Genomic DNA, 27,534 nt, shown 5'->3' with positions numbered 1-27,534 from the left:
GCAAGTTTTATTTTAATAATTAGACAAGTACAGGAAAATTTGCAATAACCTATCAAAAATGTATTTTATCAAGAACCGGAAAGGTGTTTAAAAAAACATTCACATTCGATTCAGATTATGTACAAACCAGTGTTTGTAAAAAAACCAGCAAATACTTTGAGTGTAAAAGAATTCCATTCTAGTTCATGTTCCAGCGTTTCCAATGACCAAGTTACCACCGAGATGCAATCACAGTGCAGACATGTTCCACAGTCTATTAAATTCGTTTCAACAGCATCATTGCCAAAAGTAATTTTTTTAAATAAAGCATTTTGAGAAGTTTCTTCATACAGTACCATCCACCCAAAATATACTTCTGCATATTTAATTCTTGGCTGCACTAATGGCAGAACAGTTGTCATCTACATGCCCAGAGCACATATAATACATATCTACATCTCTATAGGTACAGATACATATCTACATATCCAAGCAGCACCAGTCTCCTATGCCCGAAATAGTCAGAGTCTGCTTTGTACACTGAGACCAGCCATTTTTAGTGGAGCACAGCCCTTGAATATTTGGCTCAAAGTCGTCATCATCCGCCCAGTCAGAACCACTCAGAATGTGTTGCAGCATCAGACACATGCCTTTCAAGACTCACCTCACACTGATGACATCTGAATTTGAGTGCCACCACAGTAGCCATACATGGATATGACAGTATCATACACATTTGCCATAAGAAGTCTTTTTGCTCTCCATTAATTCCTCCAACACACACAAAATGAGAAATGAAAGTGGCTGATTTTCAGGCAAATCTGTAACTCAGTATTATGTTTTCTCATCTATTTATCTGAAGCTTAGCCAAAGACGACTAATCATTACTGTAAGCTGAAAAAAGGCGAGAGAAAGCTCTCATGATCCCCAGTTTCAAAGTGGGACTCCTGAAGCAGTCACACAAGTTACCAGTTGGTCTGCTTGGGCACAAAAGGCATGAATCAAGCTACAAGGGTCATACGACGTTTCTTTCAGAGCTACAGTCTAATGTGCTGCCATTAACATATTAACGAAAAGAAAAACTCTCTCAAAAATGCAGGCTACATCTCAGAAAGTCTTTCAGTTATACCAAGCTAACCAAGCTGAAATGGTTCACAATCTCAAAACCAGATAGGTGTTTTAAGACAAAGAAAAGTGACACAACCTTCACGCTTACATAGTAACAACCCAAATGCAAGCAAAAACTATTCTCAACTGAACCTTATGGACCTAAGTACTGAAACAATCTTTAGCTGCAAGATTTCAGTTAGAACATAAGCTACCGTGACTTGGCATAAAAGGGCAAATCTAGAAAATTTCATCCTGGTTTTTGAAGGTGTACATAGGACTTTGGGTATTTTAACATACATTGGCTGGGGCTTGAACAGCAGATTTTCCTTTTGAATTCGAGATTCAAATATATAAACTTGAACAGTTTCTGTGAATATAAATTTTATAGTCTCCAACACTGTAACTCCACACCAGATCATAAATTATAAGTCCAGGATAGCAGAAGCAGCTCTGGAGAGTGGAAGACTGGCAATGTAGTGTTCGAAGATTCTAGGCTCTTCCTTGAGTTGTACATCTAACACTCATTCAAGTATGTGGAGAGCCTTTTGTGTATTTCTACTGATTCTAAAGCAACTCTTAATGGAGCTGGTGCTCCCATGGTGCATATTTAAACCGAAACCAAACAATAAAGATGACTGCTGCATTTATGTAACGACTCTTCCCTGGGAGTCGGCTCAGATATGCAAACAGATGCTAGTGATGCCAACTCTTAGCAAACCTGTTTTATATGATGAAACAATACTTAGGACACCAAATAAAACACACAAGGGATTTTCTTAGATATAATGCTCAGGAAAGGGATAAGTGACAATAGTATAAAAATAACCCAAAGTCTTGTAAAAAAACAAAACCAAAAACCACCAGAAAACCCAAACCAACCTGTTTTAAGTCAGGCTTCATTGCAGCAAAATATGGAACAGTGACTTAAGCTAGAAAACACAAGCAAGGTTGACTTGAAAAGTCAGTGTAAGCATTTTTGATATGGTTACTTTATTAATGCTATCCACAACGAATCAGCACACAAATTAGATGAATAAAAGTACTTTAGAGGAGACAAGACAATAAATTTTATGTAAATGTAAATGCTAACACTACAGTTAGCAAGTCATACTGGAAAAGACACAGACATTTCCAAGGACAACCAAAGTAAGCCTTTCTTGGTTTTAAAGCAGATTTACACATCACAGCCTTTCTTCCCTTATTTGGACAATGGCTGGTGAGCATCTGTGATGTCTCCGTCCTTTGAATCTACAGGCACTGAAACAAAGCCCCAGACAAAGAGTAAAAGGAGTCTGCCTCAGGAGTTTGACAGTTGTTCTACTTGGCAAGGACTCCAGTATCAAGATGCGAGTAAAATGGAATGTCCATCAGTAGTACCCACTCCCTGCGCCTCCATTTGAAAAAAATGACTTGTACAGAGTAAGAGCCTATGGCAAAAACAACCTCATCTCACATGAGTCTCATTTCCAAGCAATTATTCATAAATGAGGTCTTTCAAATGAAGAAGAAAACAGAGTTTAGTAGTTTTAAGGTTAGAATCGATTATTTTTCTTTTAAGTTCAAAATCTCGTATCTTCTTTGCAGTGATTTTGAGTTGTCTTTCATTTCTCCAATCTTCTGTTCCTCGTGGAAGAGGTAATTAAAGTGAAGAGGGCCACAAATTTTGCTCCTGGGTAACATTAAATAACATCTCACCTAACTTAAGTATCCTCACCTATAAAGATACTGCATGAAAAAAAATCCCTGCCCAATCTGAGGTGTTAGATGGTTGAGTGACCAATATTTCAGGTCGACAGAACTGTAAACCGTATTTTTGAAGAGAAGAATCTCAGTGATGCAGTAGAAGTGCTAATAATAGCACTATGGCCTCTAGATCTGGCAAGCTAAAAGTCCATCTGGGATTGTCGCAAATGTCTACTTATTTCATAAGAATTTCAATAAAAGGAACTTGTGCGGTCTATGCTGTTAGTGACTATTCTCAAACGCAGGGTTTGCAATGGTGTTCTAGCAAAATGACTTGCAAGACTACAAAGAGTAAGTCCTGAAATTGCTTTGTAATGTAGTTTATTAACCTTTTAGAATTTAAGATCCAAATTAGGACTTTGTGATCCGCTAATGCCAAATAATTCAGTCCAGGTCTAAGTAGCTACATAAACCAGAGCAGGTGTACAGAAGGTGCACTCCATGCTTGAGGATATAAAGTATCAAAACTGAGAAGAGGCTCTAGTTCCAGTGTGGGGAAAAAAAAACCAAACAACTTTTAAATTTACTAAACCAAGCACACTCAGGCACAGACGCTATGAAGTGGTGAAGAACTCTCAGAGTGACAGTACTTTCTCCCTTTGTCGAATTGCTACAAAGTCCTTTCTTGTTACACAAAGCAGAGTCAGGACTCCGTTGTCAAAAAAATCACTGTCGAAGAAGTCTGAATTGGGTTCTCCCTCTCCAAGTGGTTACAGGGACAAGTTCCATGTGATCTGTCAGCTTCCTCTGTTAACACCAAGGAAGTCCTGAGCACCCTTAATGCTGTGAAAATAATTGACCTGTGGTAAGAGATCACGTTGCTGGTGGAAGCGTTAGCAATTTGCACACTGGTGGTCCTCATCAGAGATATGTATATCAGATTACCTCTGATATAATAGCATCCGGTTTAGACCGGCCATCGGGAAGAAGCCACTTTCAGACAGGAAAATTCATATGGTGCCCAGTGCAGCAGTCGTCTCAGGAAAAAAACAAACAAGCAAACAAAAAAACCCCAACCAAACAAACCAAAACACATCGGAGGAGGTTGTAATGATTCAGGCTCGGAATCTTGAGTATTAAACTTCAGTTTCACTTGAGAACTGAGGGAAAAACATTTTTACTCCTCCCAGATTTGCTACAAATATCCATAGAACATCAGCATCAAGTGTGCTAGATATAAAACTGATGGAATGCTAGCTGGTCCATAAAGGGTTGCACCAAGTTGTCTGTAGCAAAGTAAAAAACTAGCCCAAAGGTTATGGAGATTGGAAGAGCTGGTAAGGCCTTCTTAAAGATGGCAAGAAGCAGAAGTGTAAGGCACAGGCCCTGAGGGGAAGAAAAAAAAAAACAAACAAAAACACAGGGAGAAATTAGGGAACTCTGACAAGCAAAAGATCACATATATAAACACTAATCCCACAGAAATACAAGGTACAGTTCATGCATTCCTAAACTAAAGACATAAGTGATGGATTTACAGCCACTGAAAATCACAGCTGAAGCCCTCATCAGTTTTCAGTCAGACCACCAACTAATGAATTCCAAACAAAAAATGTAGCAGTTACAACTTCGTCCCTGATGAACAACAGAAACAATGCCTATTAAGATATTACATTATACTCACAATTAATATGGCTACAAAACATGCTAAAGTTGTATTCCAGTCCCCACTTGCTGTTGCAGAGGCTTTGCCAACAAGGACACTGTAGAAAATGAAGTCTCCTAAGCCTAGCTTTACTCCTCCTGCAAAAAGTGAATATATGGCTGCATTAAGTATCAGTCTACTAATATTACATATCAGTAATTGTCAGAGAATAATACAGATTTACATTAAGTATCAACAAGACTTGCTAATCAGAACATTTTATTTTCAAAACTGGTACCACTCCTGAATCAGGTGATAAAGAAAAAATCTTGTGAAACAAGATGGTTTAGGAACATTACACCAATTAATTCATCCTATAATGAAATTTTTTTTCTATATTCCTAGTCTCCTGTACATACAAGTGCAATATATACAAACTCAGATATTTGTAACTAGATTTGCTGGGGGGTTGTCCCCTTTTGGTTGTCATGTCATATTCAACAAAACATCGAAGTACAATTCCGTTAAGCTGGCCAATGGAGGAGAAAAAAAAGAAGTCACTTACTTGCAGATGGTGTTTTATTTGCCAGTTAGAAACCCATACCCAGCAAAATATACCACTGCCCTCCCAATTTTCCTACAGAATTCTTACTAAGGTAGGTCTAAAAAGCAACTTGTGTATAATCACAGAGCATATCACTGAGGTAAGAACCCAACATATTTAGTCACAGCTGTGAGATCTAGCAAAAATCATGAGTTAATCTCTTATTCTTTTAAATAGTAATTACCACGTTAGCAACAATTCTGGAATCACATTATTTCTGAAAACAAAATAACAAAGATTTCCTGATTGCGAGTTCACTTTCTGAGCTTTCAGTCCAAGATACTAAGTCAGAGAGGCCAACATCAGGTTGCCAGCTGTTATCACTTGGCCTATCATTTACTTTGTCACCTGAATATAGTCCAGACCAAAACTCACTTCAGAGTTCTAAGAGGAACTCGGAGCATCAAAAGAGATATTATGCCTGGCTGACTACTGGGGGGGAAAAACAAAGTGTGTGTGGGGAAACCCGAACAAACAAAAAAACAAAAAAGGAGAGAATTAAAAAGCAAAAAGCCAACTCTAGTCTCTTTCAGCAGGTTTCCAATACATGGCCTAGAACAGTGCATTCATGAAAAGCTCTTAAGCACTAAAACACCCTTTAACTGCTGAAACAAAATTTGGGTGCTTGCTTTCAGGATGACAGAACAATAAGCAAAGGCAACTACTAGGTAACTCCTTCTGCACAAGTGAACTCTCCAAATTTCTAGTAAGCTGCTCCAAAAGCTAATGCTGGCTGACAAGTCTGACTGGATCACTGCACAGCTGTCATTACTATTTGCTGTAGGAATACAGGAGGGAGAAAATTCTTAGTCTGGCCAGACAAGAATTTTAGTTAACCAGTTAACTAACTAAAATAGCTCAAATCCTACAAATTTTGCATCTTCATGTTATTTGTCTAAGCTCTAGAAATGAAAATGGATTTGTGACACACACTGAATTTGGAATTTTTGGGCCAAAATAAATTCTAAAATTGTTCTTAAAGTACAGGTCTCTGTATTTTTAAACAGAGGAGCAACTGAGAATCGGAGAAAGCAGTTGCACCTGCTAAATATGGCAGCATCACATGGGGAGAGCTGTTTATTAGACAGGCGGACCCCAATTTATTTAGGGCTTCGAAAATCTAATAGCAGCTTAAACTCCAACTAGAAATCACGAGTATGTTAAAACAGATCTGAGTACTGATGTCACATGCTCTCCAAAGATACTGCACCTCAGCAAGATGCTGGAGAAAATTAAGCAAGCCCATGGCATTCTGCATTTGTTTCAGTCTTCAATTAGGTTTTAAACATTGCTTTGTGCAGAGTGGGTTACAGTAGTTTAATCTTGAGGCAAAAAAAAGTTAATGACCGCATTTACAGGGTCTAAAATCCAAAAGAGGTGATACACAGCAGAACAATGCATGAAAAAGACAGAAGCTAATGCAACAGGCTGTATAATGGCCTGAAAGCAGCTTGTGCTATTGAAGTTCTGAGTTTGTGTAGCAAACTGAGGATAAGTTTGGCCAATATCACTTGCTCCCCCAGCAAAAACAAAATCTGCCAAAAAGCAGCTTCACCTGTTTCTATGGGACATGTTAATATTGATCATGAGCAAGAGCAGCTCTTCAGTTTGCTATTAGCTCACAGCATACTACACCTGTGCACTCAGGATGACTAAGACTAGGACTAACTAGCTGCAGATAGTTGCTAAGTCTTTCAGACACAGTATTCCATACTCACGTTCTTCAGGGTCTTCGCTGGTTTGAGAATTACTGGGTAGAGCCTGAACAGCAGCACGTGATTCAGGAGTTGATTCAATGGGTCCTATTCTGTTGTCTCTTTGTTGCTGCCATTCCTGACTAAAGCCACCATTATCTGCTTCAGCATCTTCATTCCGAGTCTGGTTTGCTGGAGCTCAAAAGAAGACAGGCATTTAAGATCTACTTCAAAAACGTGCCTTCAAAAACATGACCATCTCTCCACATGTAAGATCACAGAAGAACAAGATAAAAACAGGTATTCCATAATACTTAGCAACATCTAACGTTGGCACACACCATTACAAGACATTCTCACTCAGGATTTTAGTACTTATTTAAACAACCAGGAGGCAACATATACTCTGCAGCCATAGCACCTATGTGTTGCACTCAAGCCCTAGGATTCAGGAGTACTTCGATATAACAGAGTGGAAGTTCTGTGGTGACCTAAATGAAAGATCACATCTTAAGGAATAATTTATCATCTAATATTTCATTAACTTTTTCAGTCAATATTGACAGCTTAATTTTGCAGTAAAATAAAAAAAATTACTGAAAGTTACATATACATACACCCCTTCAGGCATGTTAAATTCAGAAACCCTGCTCTGCTTTAATAATACATGTAAACAAACAAAGCCCATGTTTTTAAACACCGTCTGCATAGCCAAGAGGACTAGACACATTTCTGTTTAATACAAACGTAAATGAGTTAGTATTATACTATATCATCCCAATTTGACAAGAAATTGAGCTCAGTCAATAGTTGTATATTGACAGTCATTTCACCACCAACATCCAGGATATCAGAAAAATGCAAGAACATCAACTGCACAATAAGCAAGCAATTTTTGAAATCTTGACAGATTTATCATTTCTAATAAGGCCCCCATGCTTTCACTCTTCTACAGCAACCAGGGCACTTTAAAAGCTAAAAAAATCAAGTCTCCATAAACACGTATTCCAAATAAATGACAACTATAGAGGCTTGTCAAAGAAAAACTCACCTTGTTTATCATAAGTGGAGTTTTTGGTAGCTTTCCGTTGGGCTTCTGGATCTTCCTCAGCCATGTTCACAAGCCATATCATTGTTGCTATTAGGAAAAAAAAAAGGCATAGCTAATAATATCCTCAGATGTCTGCAATTCTGAGATAGCATTGGCATCAATCCAGGCTTTTTCTCCCCTCCTCCCCAGACTATCTTTCGCAACAGGCAATTTTACCCTCATTAAAGCACAGTAATATCTGGAACATAGTCAGTACCAGTTACAACATGTGTTTACAGAATTTGGTGAACAAAAGTTTTATTCTTACTAGATGATGAAAAAATAGCAACAGCTGTTGCCAGAGAAATTACTACTGTATGTGAGGCCCACTCTGAAAATCCGAATCAATTATTTACCTTTTGCCATTAATCAGTTCTTTTATCCACAAGTAAAAAAGTCTATTAAGACTGGTACTGAGGTAACTTCAATCAGAGGCAGTTATCTGTATCAAAGTCAATTGTTCTCTGCCCCTGCTATCACAAAGAATTTCCAATCTGCAGGTAATGAAATGTTGTCACACTTAAATAGTGCATTTTAATTTGAGTTTGTGGTTTCTCAGTGTTAACCTCTCCTCCCACAAAAAAGAACAGGCTGCTGTGAGCAGTATCAGTAAAACACAGCAAGAGTGACAGACACAGAAACCCCTCTCCTTTCTCCACTGTGAACTTGTCCCCGAGGTAGCCAGTCGTTCCACAACACAATTGCTGCTTTTCAGGCATAATGATTTATGGTTAACCGATTTCACTCTTTTATCCGTACAATTACGATTTGCAACACGGAACTTCAGAAGCAGTGGAATTATGTACTGACTGATACACAGGTTTTAAGAGTAATTTGCATTCAGTAGGTTATTTTTTGCAACTGTAGGAAGAAACAATGTATCAAAAAAAGACAAGCCCTGTAGAAAATAGTTCCGTAAAAGAATCTCTGCCTGGCAATTTCTCCCTTTCCTTCCAGTAACACATGGGTTATCTAAGCACTGAAAGCTGATAAATATTTTCTAAAAACAAGTACTCCTTTTGAATAGGCTTGATTCACAGCCCAATACCATACTACTTTGGCAAAAACAAGGTGTATCACCATTTTTTCTGTTCGTATTTTGTAACAAAACATGCTGGGTTTTATCTTGAAAGATCTTAGCTACATGATGTTCCACATTTTTGAGTCACAGTGAAAGGAAAACTGAGGCCCAAGTAAACAGACTAAGAATTCCATCTGACAAGTATCACATTAAAACAAGAGAAAACTGAGAAAAATCACTTCAGCTGAGTGGGTGATCATAAGTGTGTAAGTATTTAATGCAATATACTTACAGGAGTAAATAAGTGCTGGGAAGAGAGTTTCATTTCTCTCTTGAGCGGTTTCAACCAGCATACGAAGAGGACCTTTAGGACATAGGACAGCAACCAGATCTGGGAAGGAAGAGCAAATAAATCTTACATCACCACAGACATACTTTTAAGAAGCTTTTTCTATAACACTTGCAGAGACTGGTAATGGGACAAAATGCTACCCTGAACATCGACTTCTGAGAGAGCCTGTGGCCACAAGTCAGTATCCTACAGAAATACATTTTAATATTCTCACTTGTACAACCTACTTTACATTTTACTGTAATGTGCATGCAGATTTTAAAAAATGTGGTGATCTGCATTTGCAACTGCAAATGTATCTCTGTCTATGTTCACTTGCAAGTTGAAAGCAAATCACAAAAGCTACTGTTCAACTAACACCTTGGAAATACGGAAGCCTCCTTTCTATTATCAATGCTTTTCTTAACCCAAGTTTAATGCTAAAACAAATTTTAAGACAACAGGTAAGTGAGGCTTAAATAACTTCTAGGAAGTAGGCATGACTGCCAATTTATTCCCACTTGAAAAGGGGAAAAAAGTGAATGTGCATGTCAAGAGGAAAAAAAACAGGCTTATTAAGCATTGTGGAAAAATGCTGTGTTTGCACAGATTTGAGAAGTGTTCAAAGCATATTTAGCATAAGAAAAAACCAGAAGCTTTTTGTTGCTTCCCTCAATTCTTGTTCACGTGACAGTATACGAAACCAGGTGAACAAGTGAAAATTAACTGAAAAGCAATCACTTACAAAATAGGGTGACTGTACAAGTTACTCATACAGATCAAAGAACAGTATTAAGAAAATCTGATCCATCAGATGCTCCATTTGCTTTCTCACTTGAATGTTGATGGTTTGTTAATTAAATTTGCAACTCCACAAACAGCCTCTGCTATTTTTCCCTTGTCTTGCATATTTGGACAGAAAACTGTAACGTTTACGTATTAAACTTGCTACTGCCTTTTGCAGTTGTCCACTCACTGTATGTCTTTAAGTTCATTTGAAATAAAACCTGACACCAAAAGGAGTAGGTGACTTGTCATGAGCTGCATGTTGCATGGAGCAGGCTGCCCATACCTGAGGGTCACTGCTGGTCCCACTCAAAGAGAAGAATTCTTAGCATGGGGTCACAGGCTTTGAATCTTACCTCCCCTTTACTCAAAACAACCAAGTTATGGCCTTGGAATATGATCTGAAGAGTAATTTTGTTTTGCAATCGCAGAATGAAGGCCGAATGCTTGGAATACTCAATTTGTTGCAGTCGTAAAAAGAGTGGAAGTGGGAGGGGGGATTGGAAGGTTTTTCTAATATGCCTTAAGACCCACGAGCCCACACACGTGGGGTATTTTTCCTCCCTCTGAAAGAAGAGGACACCTAAGGAGCACACTGACCTACGAGAGCTAATCAGATCTTATTAACCCCTGCAACTTCTACAACTGGACAGATTCTCAGTCTTCGTTATCACTTTCAGAGTACACATTCATCACACTTACAGGCCTAAAAAAAAATAATCAAGTTACGAGCATATCTCCATACGTACACTTAGCTGTAATGTTTTAATTATGTCTAAGTAACTGGATTTTAGTCTCGCCTGAAAACTAAATCTGTATCTGGGATATAGAGTCATCTTCTTACTAGAAGTATCGAGTGCCCTCTAAAGTTTTTTCAAAACACTGCATCTCGCAATCTCAGTCATTCTGAAAAAGCATAATATGCAATAGTTCAAATGAATTTTCTTTTTATTTAAAAAAATTAAGGAAATAGATCTCACAGCTATATCTTTCCAACTGTAAAATGACTTTGAACAAAGAAAACTGCCTTTAATCCCTCCTTGCCTCCTCATTATATTATCAGGCATAGATTGGGGTGTTGTTCTTATGCCCAAAAATCTGAACAATCTGTAGCTTGGACAGATCTGTACCTATATGGGACTGTACCCAAACAACAAAGTTCCTAAATTCTGAACATACAATAGTTTCCAAGGTTTTCTGGAGAAAATGAGAAGCCAAAAGCTCTCCACCTTCACAGAAGAGATGGCAACATAGGCCTCTTATCTCCTCTTTCGAATTCCTTCAATTCTGCTCCCCAAAGAAACGATGAAATCCAGTAAACATGAAGGAAGATGGCATCACACAGTCACACAAAGCCCTTAGCGGCAGGGGACTGATCTCCATTTAGCTCATGATCTTTCTTCTGAAGTCTGTAATCACTTTATCCACACACTTTTTTTTTTAAGGTCTAATCAGGGAACAGAAGAAATTCCCACCATATTTCCGGTTAGTATGCCTCGCCCCAGACCTTACCATACACTGAAATGACAGCCAGGATGAGCCACGCAGTCCATTCAGGAAGGTACTTAATGAACACCAAGGCCATGAGAGCACTTATCATAATGAGATATGCCTGCTGGAGCCGAAGTGGACCCTTCCAGTGAATACAAATCATTCCCACAACACCAAAGTTCCAGATTATAAGCGCCACTGTAATGTAGTCCATGGCAACGTTATACGTCTTAAAAACCTCACTAAAAAGAAAAAAAAAAAAAAAAAAAGGAAAATTATATGGACTGCATTTGCTTAAAACAATGGAAACAAGTTACGGATGCAAGCTTCAGAATATTCTTTTCTTTTTCAATTTTCATATTCAATGCAGTAGCACAAATGTAAAATTCTATCTCTAATTAGTACTTAATTGTTGTTCACAAAGTGGATAATTTTACCAGCGTCTGCTTCACACCAACTCTTTCACTTTTCTGAAAATTTTCATTAATGTTCTCTTTCCTTCTCAAAGCAGAAATTGACAGGAAAGGACACAACTGCAAAACCAGTCATTTTGATTATGCTCGTGATTTTTAAAAATCAGAAGAATAAGAACTTGTGAGGTTACAACGGACCTCTAAAGGCATGCAAACAGATCTTTCTCTCCTTACCTGCCACCTGTGGAATGGAAGGAAACACTTGGCTAGCTTCAAAGTAAGATATGCATGGTTATTTTATTTTATTCTTCACCACAAACACTAAAGTAAAAGCTTTCATTTTGGATGAACCGTGCCACTCTGTCACACCAAACACTAGAAACTAATTAACATCCCCAATAAGTAGTAAACCAAAATAGACAAATGTGTTGTCACTGAGTCACAGGTGATTTGCACTGACCCTGGAAAGAAACTGTTGTGGTGGCTTTTTGCAGATTCCAGTGCTGCCAACTCATCGAGCCACCAAGAATCTCATAATTTACATGATGCTTTCCTCCAGGCAATTTGTCTTCCGTAGTTGTTAGCTGGCCTTCGAGATGTAGCGTGTTAACAGGACGCTCCTTACTGCCACCACGTATAATTGGTCTACAAACTGACCTCTGCAGAAGGAAGTCAGCGCTGCTGGGAGGCAGCAGGAGAGGTGGGGGGAAGCAGAGCGTCAGGAAAGCCTCCAGTCCACACGCTCATGGAATAGCATCAGCTTCAACCCAAACCCAAAGGCAGTGAGCCTGGCAACGTGTCTCCACCCAGACCGCACCCCGCTGGTGCAACACATATTGCTTTGTATTTCAAAAGTCGTTATTAAAAAAACCAGGCAAAAATGAGTGACTGAAGGAACACCATTTTCTCCCCCTGGAGATGAAATTAAATACGCTTCTTCAAAGAGAAGAATCATCAAGCGGTACAAAAATATACATACTATAATAATTTCATGGCATATCTCTAGTTACAAACCCCAGTCAGGTTGCTTGTTTTAGGGAATAATGAGTATTATGTACAACTTCCTCTGATGTCTGGATAAAGGCATGCTTCCGAATTTGAAAAGAATAGCACTTTGGTGAGAGAGCAGGTTCTCTCCTGCTGATCCTTTACTGCCACTCCCATGCAAACAGCCTTTGCACGTACAGCCCACCATCAAAGCTGTGATGTAAACAACTGCCCTTGAGTCATACGAGTCAGAAGATATGCTGACAGAATATGCTGCCTCAGAGAAAATCACTTATTCTGGTGGTGCATGTGTGATGGACGGCTCCTGTACAATATCAAATGCACTACAAGCCCATAAATCTCTCTTTTATGTGTACTCTATGAACCTATATAAAACTAAAAAATATATTGCAATAGCTTACTCACTATCATTCTTGTTAAGATTCAAGGGCTAGTTCTAAAATAAGTACATACAGAAACAAAGTGATACATGAAAAATAGCATATTAATACTTTAATCCACTTACCCTAGGTAGATAAATGAGAAAAAGAAAAGCAGCAAAAGAGAAGAAATGATAAGCCAGCCATGGATCACCTGGAAAAAAAGATATCAATACAGATTTTTTTTTTTTAGATTTGATATTTAGTATCTACTTAAAAATGCTTTTAAGGTTATTTTCCCTTTTGATTAAAGCAAGAAAATTATATTCAGATAACTCTCTATTTGGTTGCTGCTAAATTCATATTTAGTCTATACATGTTATTGTATTTCAGTTTACCCTTATGCATTTTAAGTGCTTTGTTGTCTTTCAATAGAGGTTCTACACAATGAAAACTAGCATGTCTATATTTTTAGGCCACTCTGATAACAGTGGCATTATAATACAGCAGAAGTATCCAGCATTAACACAGATGGAAAACATGATTCATTCTTGCGCAATTAAAAAGTCTGCTCCAATTCCAAATCATTTGCAGAATACAGTTATAGAATCAAATGCTGGAATATAGAAAAACCTTCAATGCTTATCTGTTGGAATTCAGAATTAGCATGTTATCCGCTATATAAGGATTTCTGTGTTCTCTATCAATCATCTATACACATAATCCCTAATTTTGACATGAGAGCAGATACACATGTGCAACAATTTAACAAAAAACAGCTCAGGATTGTACTTAGAGGGGACATGCATAGACTTAAACTTGGAAATGACAAGTGCTCAGACTTTGCACTGATGAAGGTGCATACCACTCTTGTACATTACTGTGCAAAATTAAAAATGAAGATTGAAGAGCCCTGTAACTCTGGTAATCTCTGAATTGAGAATGAAACATGTATTTGTCAAATTGCCAGCACAGAATCATATACATAAAGCCACACTCAACACTGCAAGTAGATAACCAGTCAGAAGCAACGATCTAGAAATTCAAGCAGCAAAAGAAATCCTGTTTCGAACAGACAAGTTCAGTGGAAGATTAACTGGTTAAACTAGCTATGTATGTACACCAGAACAAAGTACTGTTTAGAAATTGTTTTATCTACTTCTCTTCTTCTGAAAGATGTGTAGTAGAATGCATCTTATCTTTTTAAAAATATTTTGCAAAAGTGAATTTAAAAGTAAAGCCCATATGCACACAGACTAAAGGGATCACATTCACGTGAGGCAACCAGGACTTTCCAGCAAATTAAGAATCCAGGTATTACATTTAGTAATTTAGTACCTTTAATCTAATACTGAACTTTTCATAAGCATTTTTTAAATCTCAGTAATTTCTGAAACATCCTTTCTCATCCTTAACTGTCTGCCTTTTAAAACAAGTTCAAATTTAACCTTCAACCTAACAAAACCTGTCATTTAACCTGCTAATCTAAGATTTGCTTTCAATATTTGCTAGTGTATTTTCAAAAGGACTTAAGATTTCCCTACGTGTAATAAGTACGGTGCCTGTAGAGATGCTGCAGGGTAACTGTCAAAGTATCTGTCTCAGTCTGTCAAACTGTCACCACTCATAGCAAGTGAGGGGAAAAAACCCCCAACCTACTAAATCCAAAGACTGATAGGTACCTGAAACAGAATCCAACTTCCAAACCACTTGTAAAGCTACCTATATATATAAGTGGTGACCTAACAGTGATTTTATTTCTCTGCAAAACTAGCTGAAACCATGTTAAGAAAACGGCAAAGAAAGCTGTCTCATTTCTTTTAGTGATAACAAGACTTCTGCCTGTCTTTTTTCTATTTGCAGTATAAGCTCTTAAACCTTCTTACCACTTAAGAAAATAATGGGAATGCTAATGTTTCATTCTAGTAAAGAGTAAAATGCCAACAATGTCAAACACCAAGGCCATGGTCCAGCAAATGTTTACACACACTTTGCATAAGTCCTGTCAACAGTACTAAAGGAGGTACTTTCAAGAGTTGACACAAGTTGGCATTTTACACACAGATGTTTGTTTTCTTCACAGTATGTGTCTCATTTGCTACAGCATTTTCCAGATCACCAGGCTCTTTTCATACAAGTGACTTTTCCAAAGCATTTCTTGTTAAGTTTTGGGCAGTGTTTTCCTAGCAGCATACCATGACATGTTTGTTGCCTTCTAATTAAAGAATTTTCATTCTTCATTTGACAACAGCTTCAACACTAATTGATTGCTGCTACAGAGTCAGCTTTGCCTGCTACAACTTGGACAAAAACTAAGAACTGCAGAATGCAGATAATTAAAATGAGCTACAGCAGCCAGATTTTGGTTAGGCAGACTAAAACAATGACGAATGCATAAAATAAAATATGTTAAAAAGAAAAACTAGTCAAATAGGATCGCCTTCAAATATGTTGTTTCTGGTTGGATTTAAGAGCTAGAATCAGGACCATGCTCAACTTACCACATATAGGAGAAACACAGGAAACTAACAACAGTAAAGCTAAAATAGTATTTCCTGTCTTCAATTGAGTTTTCAGGTAATAATCTTGTGAATATAAGCGAATTATCACTACCAGTTGGAGGCCTAACATTCCTTCATTATAAATTCAATTCTCATAATCTAGGCTACATTCTATAGACCTGCATGTAAAATAGAATCCAATGGGCAGGTAATACACTTTACAGCACTCAGGTACAGCAGCATAGAAATACTCTGTTAGTCATTCTGAAAATAATTTCTTTGAAAATTACTTCTTTTAAAAAGGAAGTTTATGTTGTCTAATCATTCTAGTTTTTAGTACAATTATTTTTTGTAAGGAGAACGTGCAGTGTTTTGTAAGGTCAAGATGGAAGCCAGAAATGTGAAAAGCTTGATAAAAACTAGTTGATGCCTTCAGCACTTGAGGAGAACTACCTGGCTGCCAAGGCAGCCAGCTGAAGTACATCAGTTATTTGAATTCATTAGAATTAACAGAATTCACAGTTTAAAAAGAAAACTTTGTCAGTTCAGACTTAACATCACAATGTGATAAAAACAGAAGGTCCATACTTTAAAAAACACTATTCCAAGTTGTATGCAGATTAAGGTAGAAATAGTTTCCCAAGTTGCTCTACAGATACTTTGTAAAGGGGTTTCACCCACAGTCAGGAAGACCAAAAGCACCTTCCCCTCTTGAAACCAAAATGAAGTGGAGCAAAGCTTTGTGCCACTGCATAGATCCCACAGACAGTTTTACAACTATGAAACAGATACAACGTTCTGGCTTACACTGAGACGTTTTATTAGGCTAAGCCTTGTCAAATGGGTCATTAAGATCAAAAGACACCCAGGAATTTTCACTAACAGCTCCTCACAGGCAGGTGGCATTGCAATTATTTATGCTAAGCCTGGACTTGCCTCAATTACATCATTATTTAAGTCTTTCGCAAAAGAGCCTTAGAGTCTCTGTGTTTGCTATAGGGATATCGCCTGGCAGGTACAGCCAGTACACACACTCCACAGTGTTGGGAGACTTCTATACTGGGGGCAGGGTGGGGAGAGGGGAGCCCTTGAAAAGTCCCTCAAGTCAATTTCAAATTGTGGGACCAGGTCTCCACTTTGTAGTTCTTGACCACAGGAAGATTTCGGTACATGGTACATTTCACAGGAACAGGAAGCGGTGTCACTGGAATTCTAACCAAGGAAACAGCCAGTGGAGTTAGCACCTGGCCTTTGCCTCCCCCTTGTGTCAAAGGAACAGAAGCCACAAAATTTAAACAGTGAACTGAATCACCAGTTCTGCTACTTTAACTCACTCATCCTTGACAATGCTTCATTTTGTTCCATTCTCGATAATCTGTACTGATAAACCAAACGAGCACAATTACTAAAGTTAATTATATTTGTACTCACCTTGTAGCACCTGTATTTGTAAAGCACAACCAGAAGTATGGTCATGACAATGATAACGCTGATCATGATAGCGGCGTTGAGAATTGAATTCAGGGCTCTCTGTCCTACTGTCTCTGTCTCTTCTGTGAAAGGAGTGTAGATGCTACAACAACAAAGAGTCAACTGAAATGCCACTGAACGCACAGATGTTTCCGATATGTGAGGCCAACATCAAATGAAATTGCAGTAATCTCTCAATTCAGAGCTGTAAAAGCAACAGCCATTTTCTACTTCGGCAAAATTTGAAATGCAGCATAGTATCATGTTAGGCAAACTTTAAAAAAAATACCCTTCAAAGACTTCCCTTTCCTACATTCTTAGATTATTACTATTTTCTACTTTGTAAAACAAACAAAAATGATAACTCCACCTTGTTGGATGACCTGCATGCTATGGATCATGAGACTATTAGTGCACCTAGATCTTTATGAGCGCACCATCTACTGGATTTACAACTAAAAGTTCCCCAGTGATTCCAACAAAACTATTTATGGGCGCAACTCTTTCTTAAAGAAATACAACAACCTGGGGAAAAAACGAATTCATTAGGGGGGACAGGAGGCGACAGAAAACACTATAATCTCAAGAAAAATAATTCTTTGATCAACAACTTTCATAGTGAAAAAAAACTTTGTGTTTTATTGAAACACTTTATGACACGTTTATATTATACAAACATTTCAAACCCAAACACACTTCAAATCATTTTGTCTAAACGTTTTCACAGCGGAACATTTAGACTGATTTGCTGCAGTGTTGTTCTTCCTTTGTCTCCTTTCTCTCAAATCAGCTTTCACTGAAATTAATTTTTTGGCGATATTAATATTTTGCCAAAAATTCTATACAGTAAACCTGCCAGGAAAGTTTCTGTAACTGCAACAGAAGAGAACCTCATAAAGCTGTCTTCTTGCATTTGAATTTCTTTATCCAACAGCACAGCCAAACTGGGACTTGGCATGTATGTTACTTCATTTAAATGAGTAGTTTTTTTCCCCTTTTCCAAAACCTTTGTATTCTAGCAGTGTACAACCAAAATGGCATTGGCTCGGTATTGAGTTTATAAATACCACAGGGCATAACAAAGTATTAAAATGAGGACTAGGATTTGAATCAAGCAGTAACAACCAAGACATTATGCCAACTGGTCACCAGACAGACAATAAATGTCAATGAACCACAAATACAGAGTCTGGTTTCTAGAAGGAATAAAAAAAAAACCATCTTAGGGGTAGTGAAGGGGAAAAGGGAGGCAAGAGAGACTTCACTGCTTGAATTAGACTCCTGAAGCAATAGAGATTAAAGAAAACTGAGTCCATTGAAAAGACAGAGAAAAAAAATTGATACATACAGCTGTCCATCCTTGCGTGTATAAAAGCTGACAGACTTGATGGTTGCAACAACGACTACCATGCAAAGTGTGACAGGTACAAACAACATAATCACATGTTTTGCCCCATATTTCAGTGTCAGCTCCTCATCTTCTTCTTCATCTTGTTCCACCACTTGCTGAATGTTGTTTTGTGGCTGCCCATTGGTCTCAGACTCGGGATTGTCATTTCTTCTGCGCCCACTATTATCATGGCGACGTCTTTCACTGTTGTCATTCTGCAATACATTAAAAAAAAAGTTTCCTTGGCAACTATACACAATCATATTCTTGTACACTAAGCTAAAGATGATTTTGAGGGGGAAAAGTGTAAAGAAGCATTTACTGTCAAGAACACTTGCCACAGCAAGGACTTAAACAGTAGTAATTAATTGCATTACATAGTCATCAAACGAATGGAAGCACAGGGTTGTGTTAGAAGCATTAATATTAAAAGCAGCAGCAGCTGAAAATAGGGCTGGTTACATCTAACAACCTATGTCACCCTTCCTTGAAGGAGAACTTAAAAAACTGAATAAAGACAGCTTTTTCCCTTGATCCAAACTACAGTTGATACAAGGGTGCGTGACAGTAGATTACTCATAGTTTGACAAGAATTAACTATATCTGTTATGAATAGACATTATGAACCTAACTCCACACAAGTCACAATAAAATTTCTACTTTCCTTGCCATGTTACTCCCACTACAGTACACTAACTAGAATAGATAGCAAAATGGAGTTTCACAAGGTATTGTGTTCCCACTTATTTAGTGAGAAGAATGACACAGAAATGGTGATCAAACTCAGGTAATTCTCAATTTTTATACTGACATTTGATCCCAGAGTTTTAACATGATAAACAACAAAGTATGCAGATTCTTTCCCTCCTTTCCTAAGGATACTACTGCTACATCCCTTCACTGACATTGAAGGAAGTCCATCAACCTTGTCAACAAATACGAAAGAGCCTCGTTGCCTTCCTGATGCTGCTACATGAAACATCAAGGGTACAACCCAAACACAAGGACAGAAGTAAACTTTCAATGGAATTAAGATTAACCACAAGCAAAACCACAAACCAGGAGCACCACCTACAAGTAAATGATCGGGCCTGCACTTCTTCTGTCACAAACCTTTTGTCCCCTCTCCAAGAAGCCCTGTCAGCCAGGGACATTCAGCATTCCATATGTTGTGTGAACAAACAGAGAACACAACAGGAGAGCGAGCTACGTTTCACCTGTTCTGGACTACAAGGAAACAAAACCATTTAATGTTTATCAGTCACGCTAAACAAGCCCTAAAATGCAACCATTTATACAGTTTACTCTTTTTCCTACTGTACTACCACGTCTGAAGTCAATGCTGTGCTCTTCCCATTCTCTCCAATCAAGAGGTTTAACGTGAGATATTCTTCTTCGTTACAAAATTAATCTCATTTCTTCAGAATTACTTCCTTTACAAATAGTTCATTTTGAGTAAGTGCATTGAAGTAGCTTTAGATTAAAATGTACAACAAACTGAAACAAGATATCTTTTGCAATACCTTTAAAATATTGCTCAGTTTTAGTAAAATTGCTCTAGACGTAACATGGCACTCAAAACAACCTAATGTATTTCTGCTTAAGTACTCTTATGCAGGTAATTTTTTTCCTTAAACATGCAATGTTAGTCTCATCACCTGTTATCAGTAGCATTTCCAAACATAACTGCTGACTTGTATCTCATTAACACACTGTAGTTTTTTGATAAATCAACAGTAATTTTGGAAATTCTTTATACAGAATTTTCCCAGCCCCATCCTCAGAAAGGTAAGATGTTAAGTACACACTCAGGAACTCATAGTGGGTTTTTTAAAAGTGTTTAAGTGATTAAGGAGTACAAGCCTCTGGACTTTGAACTGCAAATACTGACACTGCAAAAACCTTCGCTGAAGCTTTACAACTTCCCCAACTCATGAAAAATTCACTTCTACAAAACATTACAAATTAATAATACACACCAAACACTTTGTGTATTTACTTCTTTTCTGTGGTATCGTCAGGATCAAGTTAAGCTGAGTTTCAGGAACTGTCCTCTAAGAAAAATTGCTTTATTTTGTGAAAAGGAAACTGAGTATAAGGTGAGGGAAAAAAATCCAAAATTATCTTAATTAAGCAATTAAAACTAGCAGGCAACCAGATTCTTAGAATTAAGGTTTTAACCTTAATTTGAATTTTGTGTCATTAACTTCAAGTATGTCCTGAAAAAGACTTAGGTTTTAATATTATTTCTTACTAAATGAAAGATTAATTATAAATCATTTGACATTTTGTGTTAAGTCCTCACATGCGATTATTGAAAGTCAGAGAGAAACAGGAATATGGGAGAATGCAAATAAAGAGATCATGTTTAATTTTTTTGAAATGCTGGCTGCAACTGAATCTCTTTCTGTACAGATTATAGCTCAAATATAACATTTTTTTCATTTTGATAGTAAAAATACTCTGTTTCTCTCAGTCTATAACAACACAACAATAAGCTTACCTGTATAAATAAGCTGCCTAAGATGATCGTAAGTAACACTACATTGGAGATGACCAGAGCCTTGGAACACTTTACAAGTAAAGTAGACCCAGTATTTAGGTTTCTGCACACTTACAGAATATGTTGCTTTTTCTCTGCTGTCATAGCAGTCCTGCATGAAGGAGCACTTACCCCTACGTTAGGCATAGAAATATAAAAAGTAAAATAAAAATCTACAGCTTTGCAAAGCAAATACAAAAGCAGCCAAAGGAAAAGCCTGATTAACTACTAGCACACCACTACAAAAAACTGCAAAATCAAACATAACGATAAAAGTTGAAGAAATTAGACCAGTACGTGCCATTTTATTCCTTCCACTAGTTAGGAACAAAGACAGAGTCACAAAATGCCTTTACATATTAAAACACAGTGCATGAAAACCAGATCAGCATCAAAAGAGCTATAAGAATTATTCTCTCATTCGCTGTCAAAACTAGGAAAAAGTTGTCTTTTCAGGCTCCTAAAGTGTAGCTAAATGTGACATGCGCGTGCCCCACTGCTTAAAAGAACAAAGTGCACTCATATCCTACCTGATCAGTATTAAACAGAGCAGAGGCCATGGACTCTTGCTGAAGTGGAAGCAAAGGAACAGACTCTTCACTTTCCTCAGACATAGTTAAAAGTGAAAATTCTGAAGCTAAAAAGTCAGTAACACCTGTTGTAACACCGTAAGCAAACGTAAGTTACGAACTACGCGCTTTCAGGTGAATAAACAATAGCAAAAGCAAATGATAGGGGTTTTTTCCTATCAGGAAAACAGTTAATAGCAAACCCAGAGCAATGCCCCTGAACCAACAGATAAAACCTAGCATATTTGATAAGAAGTTTTTATTAATTAAATCCAGATTTATACATCGGGGCAGACCCCCTTGCCTCAGAGTGGGCACAGACTTAATTAGTTCTCACATACACCACTTAAGTTTAAAGGTCATTAGACAGTGACAGATATCGAAGAGCAGGTTGAATTCTTAGTGCGTGACTGGAAGAAGAGATGGCAAATTATAGTACTTAGTGATTTCACACGCTGTTAGCCACAACAGCTACATACACTTGTATGTATGTACAAAAAAAAAAAGTGGATGTGCACTGAGGAGCAAAATCATTACAACTAAGTATTGAAACTGCACCTAAAGTTACAGGTAAACATGGCAAGAAAAAGCACAAGTAGCAGTTATTAATCAGTACAGTCTGTCAGTGAGAATAGAACCATTTGCCCCCCATTGCTGGGAAGGAGCATCACCAAGTCACCTGTAAGGATGGTGAGCCCACAGCTTAGCACTGAGCTCTGCCTTTTTAATCGGACAGAAGTGTTCAATAGAGGTTAATCTCTCACCTGTCCAAGATGAAAATAAAGCTTTTTCATTCCCTCTGAAGTAAAAGCACAAAGGATGCAGTAGGGAAGTTTCTACTGTTCCATTTTTATTAACAGTTTCTATAATCAGTAAGGTCTTAAGTCAGATTGACTTCTTAATTTACAGATAAATTTTTAAATGTTTTATATTTTTACTGATATAGCAGGACGCTGACCTGAGATAAAGACAAGTACTTTTGAAAATTCTACTTAAACTGCAGGATTGCATAGAAGAGTTAGAGCAGAGATCAAAATATTCTCTTGAATCACTGACATAAATATTGCTACAAGTGGCCCAGCCTCACAAGAACATTTCTGTGTCGCAAGGATACCTGATACAAGAGCTATAGCAAGAACAAAGAACTGAGCGTGACAAATGCAAGAGCCTGAGTACCACACCCAAGCAGATCATCTAAACTTGGTTTTACCAAAACACACGCAGTACAACGAGGACAGTTTTAGCAACAATTATGCACTTACGTCTTTCAAAGCAATCATATAAAACTTTATGGTTTGAGTTCCCCCTTCCCCCTCAAACCTCAAGAAGTCTGAGAGCACCTTGACAATTATTCACAAGTAAGACACGACAGTGCTGCTCTTTCTGCAGAGGAGTCCCCCAGCAATTGCAACAACAAAACCCAGGCTTCAAGCTCTACCTAAACTAAAATTAACTCTGTGTCTGAGAAACATGTGAATCAAGCAGACCACAGCCAGGCTAGACCAAGAGAGTTCACTAAATCCCCTTAAAGGTCAATGTTTGACACAGGAGCATCCCACTCCATCTTCTTGATTTTTTAAGGGCTTGGTCACTCCAACACCACTTTAAATTGAGGGAAATGTTATCTGTATATAAAAATGAGTTGAGAACATCAGATATTTTACAGACTACTTCTTTTGGCACTGCGTATTACCCCAACAATCCAGACAGAGCTGAACTGTGTTTTGATCCACACTCATCATTCATCATGTTTTAACTGCTACCAGGTAATAAAATTGTTTGTTACTTACGGTGTTGCTGAGGTGGTTATCAGGGAAGTTTTCCGTCAGCTGCCCATGCTGAAACTGGGGTAAATGTGCAGACAGTTCTGTCATTGGCGTTGTCCTCTGGAAACCACTTATTTCTACACAAAATGGAGCTTTCCTCTTGAGATGCTGAAAGGAAAAAGATGTGTAAAAAGGCTTTGTTCTTACATGACCAGGTTCTCCACTCTCTACCTACCCCATTTTTTAGAGTTCACATAAACCAAAGACAACCATTTTCTACCTACACCATGATACCGAATTGCATCACATCTTTACTAAGAGGTCAAAACAGGGATTTTACAGCATAAAAATAAGACTGTCTAGGTGTTATCAAATTAGTTCATCAGCCACGGAAGTAAGCCAACAACAAACTAATCATTCAAAACAGGTCTCCATTCCTTCTTGTGCAATACATGAGAAGGACTGCACACTTGCTCAGGGCACAACTTGTATGCTTTTACCTCAGCAGAGTACAATCGCCCTAAGTTGTTAATTTTTGGACTGCTGATAAGCTCAAGGGGAATCTTCAAGCACGGATGATTGAGTTACACTTGATCATTTAAAATCTGGATATATCTTTAATACTGTAATGCTCTAAGAGCGACCTGGAGCCACACTAATCAGTATTTCAGCTAAGTCTCAAGAACTAATGTGCATTCATTTCCCTGAGTTGTAAGCTTTATGTATCAGCTAAGTGTGTTTAATATGGCACGTTTGTAACAGCTTTATACATTTTTGCATTAAAAAGTCACATGCTAATATTTTCCCATGCAAACATGACTAATCCATGTGTTCCATAACAAAGGAGGATAAAGCAATACAGGCAAAAAAGGAAGAAGGGTGACATAACTACACAAGTTTCAGAAAATAACACAATTTTAAGAAACAATGGGTAGGTCTAGACAAATCACTGGCTTGGTTACACAAAACATAGGGAAGTGAGTAAAGCACTGCCTTGAGGGTGGAGTGCCAGTCCCCACTTCCACACCAAGTGGCTCCTGCTCCTACCTTGTGCCAACTCCAGCACTCACCAGTCCTCCTTACAGTCACTTTTACTCACTAAAATGGAAGAAAACAAATCCAGGAAAAGAAAACACGAATATTTTTCCGCTGTTTTGGTATACTCAACTAAAGTATGGAGGGATCTTGAAAAACTCATACAAAGGAGGACATCACAAAGCAAGGCCTTTCACTTTTGGCAGCAGCAAGCCACAAGTGTTGCAAGACAGGTTCTTACTTAAAGAAGGAGTTAAGCCTATTTTCATACATGCTAAGATGCAGAAGCTGTTCCTCTACTTACAAATAAATATCTTACAAGACTAGTGCATAGTGCTCACTAACTTCAGCAAGGAAGTAACTTACACTAAAGAGCCATTAGGAGGCAACACCAATTTAACAAGTCTAGTGAGAGTATACAAATTGTTTGGAAAAAGAAAGACAATGTAGCACTCACTAGAATGACTTTTTTCCATGTTTGTAATTAAAACCAGAGCACATCTAATTTAAAATATAATAAAATATAAGATTAAATAAAATATAAAATAAATGGACATTATCTTGCTTTTAAATGTTTTGCTCTAACTCTTTGGTTGGGCTACAGAATATAAACAATGCTGTTTTAAGGCTGCTATTGGTAAAATATTCTCAGTGAGAGGGTCACCACAGAGGAAAAAGCTGGGTATTTTTATCCAAATGTGGAGCATTAGAGTGAAATTTTTCATATAGCAGCATGTTAAAATTCTAATGAAATTACAGGAAAAACAAACAAACAAAACTCCATACCAACCCACAAAATCCTATTTAAAGACTGGCAAAGAAAACCACCGCAAACTCACGGGGAATAACCTGTTAGAGAGCAGTGTAGGGGAAAGGGACCTGGGGGTCCTGGTGGACAGCAGGATGACTATGAGCCAGCACTGTGCCCTTGTGGTCAAGAAGGCCAATGGCATCCTGGGGTGCATTAGAAGGGGGGTGGTCAGTAGGTAGAGAGAGGTTCTCCTCCCCCTCTACTCTGCCCTGGTGAGACCTCATCTGGAATATTGTGTCCAGTTCTGGGCCCCTCAGTTCAAGAAGGACAGGGAACTGCTGGAGAGAGTCCAGCACAGAGCCACGAAGATGATTAAAGGAGTGGAGCATCTCCCTTACGAGGAAAGGCTGAGGGAGCTGGGTCTCTTTAGCTTGGAGAAGAGCAGACTGAGGGGAGACCTCATTAATGTTTATAATTATGTAAAGGGTGAGTGTCACGAGGCTGGAGCCAGGCTCTTCTCAGTGACAACCAATGATAAGACAAGGGGCAATGAGTACAAATGGGAATACAGGAGGTTCCACTTAAATATGAGAAGGAACTTCTTCACGGTGAGGGTGACAGAACACTGGAACAGGCTGCCCAGGGAGGTTGTGGAGTCTCCTTCTCTGGAGACATTCAAAACCCGCCTGGACGCCTTCCTGTGAAGCCTCATCTAAGTGTTCCTGCTCCGGCAGAGGGATTGGACTAGATAATCTTTCGAAGTCCCTTCCAATCCCCAACATTCTGTCATTCTGTGAAACTAAACAACAGCTACTGAAGACCAGAGAGAAACCAAAGACAGGGAAGAGTAACTGACAGAAGAGCTGCACCAAAGATTAAATGACAGTGTCGAACAGGCCTCAAAACTTCTGGTTTGTCAAAACAATTCCTTTTGAAAACTCAAGAGCTCAGAAAACAGATTCAGGACATCTTCCCAAACAATTTTAATTTCTAGTTTTAAATAAACAAATGCTCCCAAGTTTGAAATTTAAGTATAAATGAATGAAATCTAGAAATGAACTGTGCATAAACAGACACAAGCTAAGTTTTTACCTCTTTTACCTGAAAACAGACTCACCAAAACATTTTTTTTAACAAAGCTGTTGACATTAAAGCAACCCGCCTAAAAAGAGTCCTTCCTCGCTTCCTTTGGCTTTCCTTAGTAAGAACAATAGGAGTTACATTTGTAGTTTTCATCCATTTGTATTTAGCAACCTAGTAAATACAGGTAACACGCAAGTGAGCTTCATAACGTGTCTCCCAACTTAGAAGAGGAGCAAATATCGCTCAGCCCCAGCACAGCCGCTGCAGCCCGGCCGTCTCTCGGGTGAGCAGAAGCAGCCCCTGCGTTCCCGGGCCCCCCCAGAGACCGGCGCAGCTCGCCGGCAGCCCCACCCGAGCAGCCCGGCCCCGGCCGGGTCCTGGCTCTCCCCCGGTGGCAGGTGAGCCCGCGCGGGATCCCACGCGAGGCGAGTGGCTCCGCCGCCGCCCGCCGGAAAGGCCGTGAGGGCGGGGAGGCCCCCGAGGAGGGCGGGAGAGAGTCGGGCCCCCGCCCGGCGCCACCAGCTCCCCGATCCCAGCGCAGCCTGACCGACCGCAGCCCCACTCGTGTCCGCCCCGCCCGGCCGGGGGAGCGGCCAGGGACCGCGCCCCGGCCTGCGGGCGGAGGGCTCGCACCAACACCGGACCGGGCCTGCTCCTCACGGCCCGGCCGGCTCCTCACAGCCCCGCCGCCGCCCGGCCTGCGGGGCGCCCCCGGCCCAGCTCCGGGAAGCGCAGCGCGTCCGCCCCCCACGCTGCCCAGCCCGGCCGGGCCCGCCGAGCGACGGGCACCCGCGACCCGCCCCCGGCCGGAGATCGCGGCGGCCCCGGCACCCCCGCGCGGCGGCTGACAGACCGACCTGCACGGGACCCTCCTGCGGGCTCCGCCGCCGGCTCCTCGCCGCCCCGCAGCCCGGCCCCGCTCGCTTCCGGCCCGCGCCCCGCCCGCCGCGACCTCACTTCCGGCGGCACGGCCGGGAAGCGCTGAGGTCGAGGCGCCGGGCGACGGCAGAGCTGCCAGGCCCTCTGTGGGCGGCCGAGGGGCCTCTCGCGTCCGGGAGGCAGATCCGGGCAGCACGGCCCTCCGGCGACCCGCGGGAGGCACGGAGGCGCATATCTGAAAGAAGCAGCTGAAAGCTCGTCGTTAGGCAAAAGCAGGACGTGGAGACGACGAGGTGGTAACTGACACAGGCTCGGTGCGTGTCAGAGAGCGAGC

At 39.5% G+C, this 27,534-nt stretch overlaps 1 protein-coding gene across 5 annotated transcripts; it reads right to left on the bottom strand.

Annotated features, from left to right (window-relative positions):
- PSEN1 (presenilin 1) lies at window positions 1–27,256 on the bottom strand. 5 transcript variants are annotated; one of them, XM_065636092.1, is made up of 12 exons: window positions 27,179–27,256; window positions 23,477–23,620; window positions 21,648–21,686; window positions 18,534–18,790; window positions 17,147–17,288; window positions 13,361–13,428; window positions 11,456–11,676; window positions 9,119–9,217; window positions 7,767–7,853; window positions 6,740–6,913; window positions 4,457–4,575; window positions 1–4,158 (listed from the first exon to the last, which is right to left on the bottom strand). In XM_065636092.1, exons 2-12 carry the CDS (start codon window positions 23,558–23,560, stop codon window positions 4,003–4,005), a joined length of 1,446 nt encoding a protein of 481 aa, XP_065492164.1. In that variant the 5' UTR covers window positions 23,561–23,620; window positions 27,179–27,256; the 3' UTR covers window positions 1–4,002. The 5 variants fall into 5 exon arrangements, with proteins under 5 accessions (XP_065492164.1, XP_065492165.1, XP_065492167.1 ...); XM_065636093.1 differs by having other exon boundaries at window positions 6,740–6,907; XM_065636095.1 differs by lacking the exon at window positions 21,648–21,686.
- Between the last annotated feature and the right edge of the window lie 278 nt (window positions 27,257–27,534).

This window comes from Caloenas nicobarica, chromosome 5, assembly GCF_036013445.1.
Source record: "Caloenas nicobarica isolate bCalNic1 chromosome 5, bCalNic1.hap1, whole genome shotgun sequence".
In the NCBI taxonomy this organism is placed as follows: domain Eukaryota; kingdom Metazoa; phylum Chordata; class Aves; order Columbiformes; family Columbidae; genus Caloenas; species Caloenas nicobarica.
This window is presented reverse-complemented; position numbering and strand designations above follow the sequence as displayed.